The sequence below is a fragment of the Doryrhamphus excisus genome, chromosome 6 (genome assembly GCF_030265055.1).
Source record: "Doryrhamphus excisus isolate RoL2022-K1 chromosome 6, RoL_Dexc_1.0, whole genome shotgun sequence".
NCBI lineage: Eukaryota > Metazoa > Chordata > Actinopteri > Syngnathiformes > Syngnathidae > Doryrhamphus > Doryrhamphus excisus.
The window spans coordinates 22,431,597-22,442,037 of NC_080471.1; the positions used below are offsets into that span (position 1 = coordinate 22,431,597).

General features: G+C 42.9%; 1 protein-coding gene across 1 annotated transcript; it reads right to left on the bottom strand.

Moving 5' to 3' along the window:
- Positions 1-924: 924 nt before the first annotated feature.
- On the bottom strand, positions 925-9,570 carry ascl1b (achaete-scute family bHLH transcription factor 1b). Its single transcript, XM_058076591.1, has one exon. It carries the CDS (start codon positions 8,409-8,411, stop codon positions 7,797-7,799), a length of 615 nt encoding a protein of 204 aa, XP_057932574.1. The 5' UTR covers positions 8,412-9,570; the 3' UTR covers positions 925-7,796.
- Positions 9,571-10,441: the final 871 nt, after the last annotated feature.

Genomic DNA, 10,441 nt, shown 5'->3' on the forward strand with positions numbered 1-10,441 from the left:
ATATTATCAGTGAATGTTGGACATCTTAGTTCTGCTCTACTTTCCCAATCAAGCAACAGGACCCTAAAGAAAACGATCATTCCAGTCATTAGGCCTCAATAAGCTCTGTATCACAGGAGTCCACCAGCATCCAGTTTAACCCAGCACAATTAGCACATCCGTTAGAGTAGAATCGCCCTGTAAAATGAGAAAGCACCTGACAAAGGAGCCAAGAGACTTGGAGCTAAAAAAAAAAAAAAAAAAAAAAAAAACAGGGGTAAGTGTGAGGGAAATGGGTAACTAAGAAATGAGTGAGGACGGGGTGAGATTAAAATAGTTTGAATTGAGTCCACGCTCGCCCCATTCATTTGGTATTCTGCTCAAATCAGCGCTTTTGTTGAGCCTGGCACAAAGTAGTGTCAATCATCTCGACCCGGTTTTGTAGAATGGGTAAATTTATTATGAATTTGCTCGTGCAAATAATGGCTACGATACCCCCTGCCTGCTCGCTCCCCCAAGCCACCTCGTTGTACACCCTCCTCGCCTCCACCCCCCGTATCAATGCTGCAGAATAGGCAATAGAGAGTGAAGTTAGCAATCTCAGGGCCACTCGCACTCTGGACCCACATCAAAGTGACACAGACGTCCAATCAGATTTGTCTTACAGGCATTACATGATGAATATGGTGCGCCCGCGGCACAAAAGCGCCTTTGTGTCTCCTCCGAGCAGAGACTATTCACAGCCCACCACAGCCAGCCAGAGTGGAAGTAAATGGCCAAAAGAGCCCGGGACAGAAAAAAAAGCACCCAAACTTGTGCAGCACAATAGTCCATGCAAATCATAGCCCCCCCACCCCATCCCCACACTACTACACAGCCGCACCTCCAACTCCATCCCTCCCCTCAAGCAGGAGCTTAGTTCCACACACATGCAGAGGTGTCAGGGATTCACGTCCATGGTTCTTTCATTCTGTCTCCAATACAGAAGACTGACTTTTTACAGCAGAAAGTACAAGTGACTTGGTGGCTGTCAACACAGGAGTCCATCTATTGAAGGCTTTTGCTTGTGTGTGGTTCCTGCAGTACGGGACCTACAGCAGGTGTGTCCAAAATATCACGTGGGGTCCTTTTGGGCCCAAAGCTTGTTTGTTTTTTTTTTAATTGGTAAACTATATTATTAAATATTATAGTAATTTGAGAATGAGAAATGATGTTTTATTCAAGTATATTATGGAGCACAAATGTTTGACATCATTTTCTGAAAAGAAAATTAAATAGTTACTTTTGAAAGTAAATTTATATACTATATAACTGCTTCGGAAAAACTTGCACAATAACCGTGCAATCAACTGTGCAGTAAACCGTGCAATAAACTGTGCAATAAAAATGTGGTTATAAACCTGGAATGTCTCCTTGTAGGCCTAATTAGCCCAAATCTTGTCTCATCTTATCTCATAATTAGGTAATATAAGCCATTGCCATACCAAATACGGAGGTGTGCTGGAGCCTATCCCAGCTGACACTGGGCAGGGGGTACACCCCAGACTGGTGGCCTCAATCACTAAAATCACAATCTCAAAAATCTTGCACAATAACCGTGCAATAAACCGTGCAGTAAACTGTGCAATAAACTGTGCAATAAAGCTGTGGTTATAACCCTGGAATTTCTCCTTGTGGGACTAATTAAGCCAAATCTTGTCTTATCTCATCTTATCTCATAATTAGGTAATATAAGCCATTGCCATACCAAATACGGAGGTGTGCTGGAGCCTATCCCAGCTGACACTGGGCAGGGGGTACACCCAGGACTGGTGGCCTCAATCACTAAAATCACAATCTCAAAAATCTTGCACAATTACCGTGCAATAAACCATGCAGTAAACTGTGCAATAAACTGTGCAATAAAGCTGTGGTTATAAACCTGGAATTTCCCCTTCTGGGACAAATTAGGCCAAATCTTGTCTTATCTCATAATCAGGTAATATAAACCATTGTCATACCAAATACGGGGGTGTGCTGGAGCCTATCCCAGCTGACACTGGGCGGGGGGGTTGACCCCGACCCCGGACTGGTGGCCTCAATCACTAAAATCACAATCACAACAATCCTGCAAAATAATTGTGCAATAAACTGTGCAGTAAACCGTGCAATAAACTGTGCAATAAAGCTGTGGTTATAAACCTGGAATTTCTCCTTGTGCAACTAATAAAGCCTTGTCTTGTCTCGTCTCGACTGATGTTATAATAAGGTAATATAAGCCATTGCCATACCAAACACGAGGGTGTGCTGGAGCCTACCCTAGCTGACACTGGGCGGGGGGTACACCCCGGACTGGTGGCCTTAATCACTAAAATCCCAATCACAAAAATCCTGCACAGTAACTGTGCAATAAACTGTGCAATAAAGCTGTGGCTATAAACCTGGAATTTCTCCTTGTGCAACTAATAAAGCCTTGTCTTGTCTCGTCTCGTGTTATAATGAGGTAATATAAGCCATTGCCATACCAAACACGGAGGTGTGCCGGAGCCTACCCTAGCTGACACTGGGCGAGGGGTACACCCCGGACTGGTGGCCTCAATCACAGGGCAGATATTGACAAACAACCTTTCACACTCACCTTCTTAACTACAGTAGTTCCAATAATTAGTGTTAAAGATATTCATATCAATAAAACAAAAATGTCGCCCAAATGTAGGCACCTGCCTACTTTTGTTTAAATAATTATTGCATATTTTCTGTAAATCCTATAAACATCATTTCACGTCTCATCCATCACTGTGTCGATCTGCTGTATGATGTGTTTTTTTCAGTGTTAGTTTTCAACTGACAACGGATAAAAACAGCGCGGGTTTGGCCTTATGTTGACATGATAACAACGCTTTGGGACAAAGTGGATGCTTTTCAAAACATCACCGTTATCAGAAACACTCAAAGTGGGCGGAGCCATCCAAATCCTGAAAAAACAAAAAAACAAAATAAAGACTTCGGAGTGGCCAAGTCACAGTCCTCACCTGAATCCTATTGAGAAAACCCTGGAAACCCTGGAAAACCCTCCAATGTGACTGAATGACAACAATTCTGCAAAGTCCAGTGGGGCCAGAAGCTACATTAAAATAAAACAGTTAGATTGATATAAGTTAGATTCTTAATGGTAATGGTAATGGTTTTATTTCATTTGAACATGCATCAGATTACAATTGAATGCATCACATAATCAGTTCATAGTTCCACATGTCCGAAAGGAGTAGGAAGAAGCAAAGCTTATTAAATCCTACCCCTCCATCTAGTATTTTTACAATCAGAAACCGTTACATTTGTTCACTTCCTGCTTTCCATAATACAATTTAAGTTTTTTTTTTTTTGTTGTTTTTTTTAATGCTATGTTGTATTGACATTGTGCGACACAAAACGCTGATAAACGCGTTTTCCCTTATTCAGCAACAATTTTACACTCACGCATGCGCAGGAATAACTGACGCACAGGACGCTTGTCACACTCGCGTGCATACATGATGGATTATCAAATGATGAATTAATATTAACACGTCCCTTGTATTTGCAACATGAAAATGACCCAAGAGGACAAAACAGCATGAATAAATCCATCTTGTCCTGCTACAGCTGAGGGGAAAATTGCATATCAATCAATCCGTCAGCGGACAAATGCTCTCATTCATTGCGTGAGCTGGCCTCTGGTTGACACTCAAGGACATCAGAGGCACCATCAAGCGTGTCATAATGGGGCTGCGGGGTGTCGCACGCCCCAATTTGATTTGTCTTTGGGAGGCTTGGTGACGTAGGAGGTTATACGACACATTATATTCTTCCAGTCATTTATCACTTGTTTGATCCTGACTGCGCCACTAGTCTATAGACACACCAGAGCTTTTGTCACCTCCCTCCCAAGTGCGGCCACGTGGCTAGCACCTGCAGGCAGTGTGTGCGCGTGCACGTGCGAGCGTGTGCGTGTGTGAGCTTTATATCGAGTTAGGAATGATATCTGGCAGTATTTGGTAATGGTAATGGTTTTATTTCATTTGAACATGCATCAGATTGCAATTGAACGCATCCCATAATCAGTTCCCAGTTCCACATGTCCAAAAGGAGTAGGAAGAAGCAAAGCTTATTAAATCCTACCCCTCCATCTGGTACTTTTACAATCAGTATCTGTTACATTTGTTCACTTCCTGCTTTCCGAATATAGTTACATTTTTTTTGGTTTTGTTTTTTTATCACATACCGAAGTACGAGGTGATATGACCGTTTATTATTATTTATATTTATTTATTAATAATTATCAGCATTAAGATAATTTCATTATTAATGAGATTATGATTAGATAATGAACCCCCATCCCCTTTTTATGGTAATGGTTTTATTTCATTTGAACATGCATTTGTTCACTTCCTGCTTTCCTAATATAGTTTACGTTTTTTAAATTTTTTTAATTTTAATTTTAATTTTTATTTGTTTTTGCTTTGTTTTTTTTTATCACGTACCGAATTACAAGGTCATATGACCATTTATTATTATTTGGTACTTTTACAATCAGTAACTGTTACATTTGTTCACTTCCTGCTTTCTTAATATAGTTTGGTTTTTTTTATTTTTTACATTTTAATTTTAATTTTTTTTGTTTTGTTTTTTATCACGTCCCGAAGTACGAGGTCATATGACTATTTATTATTATTCATATTTATTTATTAATAATTATCAACAATACAGGTATTTACATGGACAAACTTTGAGTGAATGTAAAACTACACTCTACCACAAGTGGGCGATAGAAATGCAGCAGGTCAATCTCGAAACCAGGGGTCGGCAACCTTTAACATCAAAAGAGCCATTTTGCCTCCTCGGAACCGGAGGTTGCAAACCATAAGTCTAGACAACACAAGGATTTGGAAATTATATAACCCCAGGCAAGTCAGACAGCTCAAGATCTTCTCAGTATCAATTGTACATAAGTAATCATTGTATCTAAACCTCCCATCTTGTGTTGGTTTTGCCCATTCTAAATATATTTTTTTTTAGTATTTTTTTTTTTTGTCTTATTTTTGTCATTTGCATTCATAAATAAGAGCTTTTTTTCTGGTCTTTCCACAAGAATCTTGACTTCACTGCCTTTCAGGATGACATGCAACAATGTTGTCCCAAGTTTGGAAGAGTTGCTCCAACAGGAAACGGAAAGGACGTTTTTTTCTAGACTTTGTAAATACCGGAAAATAAGGGCAAAATACGGTAGTTTTCAATGGAGGTTAACAGGTATGTGAGGAACCATATTTTTGGTACTGTCAACTTAAATTATTTGATTCATCCCTGACAATCAACATAAAAGTTACTTGTAAAAATAATAATTACAAATTATTGTGTCATGATTTGCCATACAGCAGCAGAAAAACGGTAAATGGCCAAACCAAACAAATGGTAGACAATGAACCCACAAAGGAAGCAGCACACACCTGAACTAAGTAGGGAACAGAAAATTACAAGCAGGTGCGTGAAAAGAGTAAAGGAGTGAGAGAAAGGAAAGGAACAACAAAGGAAGTGGCTACAAAATAAGGGCATGGTCAGGAACTAAGGCATAGAAGGAACTACACAAGCTGTCACGGAGGCTAACTCCCACATAGGTTTGAAAAAGCTTCCATGTCATTGAAATTGTTGTTATTGCTGTAGTTGTTGTCTCACTTTGTATTATCCCTGCACTGTTTTGCACATGTCCATAGGTATGAATGTGAGTGTGAATGGTTGTTTGTCTATATGTGCCCTGTGATTGGCTGGCAACCAGTCCAGGGTGAACCCTGCATCTCGGCCGAGGACAGCTGGGATAGGCTCCAGCACCTTACCGCGACCCTCGTGAGGATAAGCGGTAGAAAATTAATGAATGAATGAATGTTTTCTTTTTTTGTTCTTTTCTATCCCCTCCTGCTCCAATCCATCTTCTATGCCGCTTATTACTACAAATTGCCCATAGGTATGAATGTGAGTGTGAATGGTTGTTTGTCTATATGTGCCCTGTGATTGGCTGGCGACCAGTCCAGGGTGTACCCCACCTCTCGCCCGAAGACAGCTGGGGTAGGCTCCAGCACCCCCACGACCCTCTTCTCAAGGGTCTTCTTCTCAATTACAATGGGAGCATATAAGCTAATGCTAAACAAGCCAAAGCACAATGACAGACAATAAATGTCCACTTCAGGGTGTGATTGAATGTTCTCCTTGAGAATCACTGTTTCTCTTTTTGAACCACAGCTCCCCTGTACCAGGAGCACTCGTGCTAAGACCACCACTATGCTGTGAGTTGAGTCACTCAACTCACATCCATTATTGATGAAATGATGAACTATTTCAATGTAATGGTTTATAATAATAAAATCCACCATTGCAAAATGTAACTTGTTGCCATTTTTAACTAAAAATCTGGATCAGAAGTGTGGATAGATAAGCGACTGAACTCGTGTAGCTTTTTCCGGCATCAAACCTTAATGGTAGTAATTGTGTTGAATCATTTTCAATAAAGGCCTTCCTCAATTTAAATAATGAGGCGCACAGGAAGCACAATGGCGCCCGCGGTGGGGTGCGGCGCTTCGTGTTTCGCAGGAGACGTGCTTGTGATTGAGCCTTGCATGAAAAACACAGTTGGAGATACAAGTAGTCTACAAGGCCAGGTTTTATTTAGATTGATCTCAGCCAACCCAATACGAATTTTGACCCCGACTCATTGTCTTGCTGACTTTCCCGGGGCCGTATTTCAAATAGGCTTTTGAGAAGAGTGAATTGCACCCCCTCTCCCCCCGCCCCCACTCTGAAAAACACTCTCCCTCCAGGCGAAATCGTGCACTCATGAAACAATGCAAAGCATGAAACGTAATATTAATCTCCCCACCCTGAATGCGGACAAAGAGTGGTGGAAGGTGCATGTCTCTTATTCTTATTGAGGGCCCAATTAAAGGTCACAGAAAAGGGGCGGAAGGTGGGTGGGGGCGGGGGCGTTAGGGTATAGACGCGCTCCATAGGTTGTGCACACAGATGGAACCAAACCAACACAAGCATTTCATATAAATAGATTATTTATTTATTACAAAAAAAAATGGTTTTACACAAAATATATCTGTTAAAATCGAATATTTACATTTGAGGCTACCGGAAGCGGAGAACAAGTGCATCAATAAAGATCTCCTATAGTGGGGGGGTGTCCAAAAGTGTAGCCTGCAGCTCATTCTAGACATACAATTCCTAAAAAAAAATTGAAAAATTTTGACAAAAAAAAAATGATTTTTCTATAAATATATTGTTAGAGTTTTTTCAATGCATGCATCCTCGGATTTTTCACTATGTGGTCTTCGTTCAGGGGGGGAAAAACCTCAGACTAGAGGTTCTAGAGGATAAACTACAATCTGTCCCAGGTAGTTGCCATGATATTGCTGTCAGGTCACACACATTTAAAAAACTTCATTCATAACAGATATGAGTGTAGAAAAATATGTCTTCATATGACAGTAAATGACAGTATAAGAAATGTATACATCATGATGTGAAGAACAGTTTGCTGACGCATCATCTTCCAGGACGCTGTGTCACCCATTAATTGCACTTATTCAGCAGTTTTGACTTCAGCGTCAACATAACAGTTCACCTCCTTCACTTTGTATGCAGCAAGGAGGTGGAGGTGGAGTTGGAGGTCCATCCCATTCGGCTTCTCCTCCCGCTGTCATTATTGCTCGGCTGCCTCCCTCGCAGAGGCAGTCAGGTTGACGGAGGGAGTGTCCAGTCTCAGTCTCTGGCTTTTTTACGCACGGCGGTGTGGTTCCGCTACCGCCTCAGTAGCGATCGAACCAGGTGGTGAAGTCCAACAACTCCTGCTCCTCGGAGCTCAGTGGCTCGTAACCGCCTTCATCCGACGAGTACGCGGAGTGAGGCGACTCCGGGTCCGCTGAGTAGGTGTTGGAAAGCGTGGGTGACGGCAAGCCGCACTGGAACGCAGCCGACACGGCGTCGTGCTCGTCTAAAAGCTGCTGCAAAGCTCTTATGTACTCCACCGCGGAGCGCAGCGTCTCCACTTTGCTCATCTTCTTGTTGGCTGCCCCGTTGGGAACATGCTGGCGCAAAGTCTGGAAGCCCATGTTGACTTGCTTGACCCGGTTCCTCTCGCGTTCGTTCCGCCGCGCCACAGCCACGGGCTGCTGCTGAGGGATGGAGTAGCCCAGGCCGGTGAAGCTGAGGCGCCGCTTGCAGCGCAGCAGCTCCGGGGAGTTGGATCGCTGTCTTTTCAGCACTTTGTTCCGGTTCTGATGGGCCGCTACCGCCGATGCTGCTGATGCTGCCCCGCTGTTAGCGTGTCCGGCCGGGAGCGTGCAGTCCTGCGCGCTCAAGCCTGCGCGTCTCTCGGTGAGCGCAAAAGTAAAAGCGGTGTGCGTCGTGGTGATGGTCGCCATGTCCAGTGACAACTCCTGTGATGGATATGCAAGTGATGCTTGGCGTGGGAAGGGGTAGACGGGGTGGGGGGAAAGGCCCGTGTGTCCAACGTGGTCTCTCTTGACTGGCGATGTGAGCCAAACGTTGGCAGTACTCCTCTTTTTCAACACGCGCCCCGACGCGCACCCCCCTCCCACGCACGCTCCGTGGCAATGCCCCGCCCCCGCTGTGTGATTCCTCCGCGGGCCAGGCGCGTGGCTCCGGGGAGCTCAATAAACAATCTGAGCTTTCAGTGCGCGCCGAGCACGCGTTGGTCTCATTTGCATGCCAATGTCTCCCAACTTGAAGGCCCATTGGTCCATTCAAACCATGCGAGAAGAAAGCAAGAGAGGAGGAGACATAGAAAAGACTCCGTGGAAAAAGAAAAAAAAAGTGCATGGTTGGAGTCTTTGAAATGCCTTTTGAATTTTGACAATGTACCCCTGGCAAGTCTTCAAATTATAAGTCTTCTTTCTCCTGCAGTTCTTTGCAACCACAAATACCAAGACGCTGTGTGCTGTAACCAGGCTGCACACCAATACAAGCTAAGCGTGTCTCTGTGCGCAGTAATTGGCCGGCGTGCGGAGAGGACGTGCATTAATGTCATGCAGCTTCGTGGGCACTTTATTCCACTTGGAATGCAAAACATAGTTCACATCCCGAATCTACCTGCAGTTGCACGGAAACATTTCAGCACCGTCTCAAGTGGACAGTGGGCTCGGCGAATTTTTTATTATGTGCTTTTACAAAATTCTTGTTTTTTTTAAGTGGGAGAAACACAATAAGTGGAATCCGATGGGGCCCAAAATAAACAGTACTGCACATAGGATACAGAACATAAGACTTTGGCGCCCTCTGGTGGTGAAAAGAAGTCATGACTGCACAAAAAATACTTGAATGTAGCCCAAAGGTTTATAGCTGAATTCTATTTATTATTATACATAACATAATATATATTACGTATAACATAAGACTATGAATTTTCATACCTATGGACAATTTGGAGGAATAAGCAGCATAGAAGATGGATCGGAGCAGGAGGGGATAGAAAAGAAAAAAAAAAGAAAACATTCATTCATTCATTTTCTACTGCTTTTCCTCACGAGGGTCACGGGGGTGCTGGAGCCTATCCCAGCTGTCTTCGGGCGTGAGGCGGGGTACACCCTGGACTGGTGGCCAGCCAATCACAGGGCACATATAATAGACAAACAACCATTCACACTCACATTCATACCTATGGACAATTTGGAGTCGCTAATTAACCTAGCATGTTTTTGGAATGTGGGAGGAAACCGGAGTACCCGGAGAAGAAAACCCACGCATGCACGGGGAGAACATGCAAACTCCACACAGAGATGCCCGAGGGTGGAATTGAACCCTAGTCTCCTAGCTGTGAGGTCTGCGCGCTAACCACTCAACCGCCATGCCGCCTATTAATGTATTATATAGGATATAATTTATTTTAGTAGTCTATTTTATGAAAGTATTTCTATTTTTTAAACAATTTGGTATCTCAAAAAATTTTGGAAAAATTGCCAAAAAAGTTCAGGGCATTTTTCAATTATATTTTATTGGGATGCAGCACCATTTTTTAACATTCACTTGTCAGATTGTGGAGTATAAAACTGCTGAATTTTTGTGCATTCTGTCACCCAAAGTCCAAAAGGTCATATCACAATTTTTGCAACGCTACCATGTATCACCTGCAGGGGGCGCCAAAGGATAAACCACTGAAATAAATGTCATCTGCCCTTGTTAAACTCTTGTTTGTGGTGGTCAATGGGATTACAAACATGACAGTCTAATCAGTGTAAAATGTAAAATGGAGAAAAAGGCAAGTCCGGGAGTGTGAAAGTGCAGCATGGTCCAGCATGTAGCTCACTTATAATTGGCCCCCAGCACATGGTGAATAAAAATAAACATGGCCGACATCAGAACATTACAAGGTAGGCCAAATGTACTGTTTTACAAGAAAAAAATACCACAGCAAACAGAAAAGCACATTACTTAC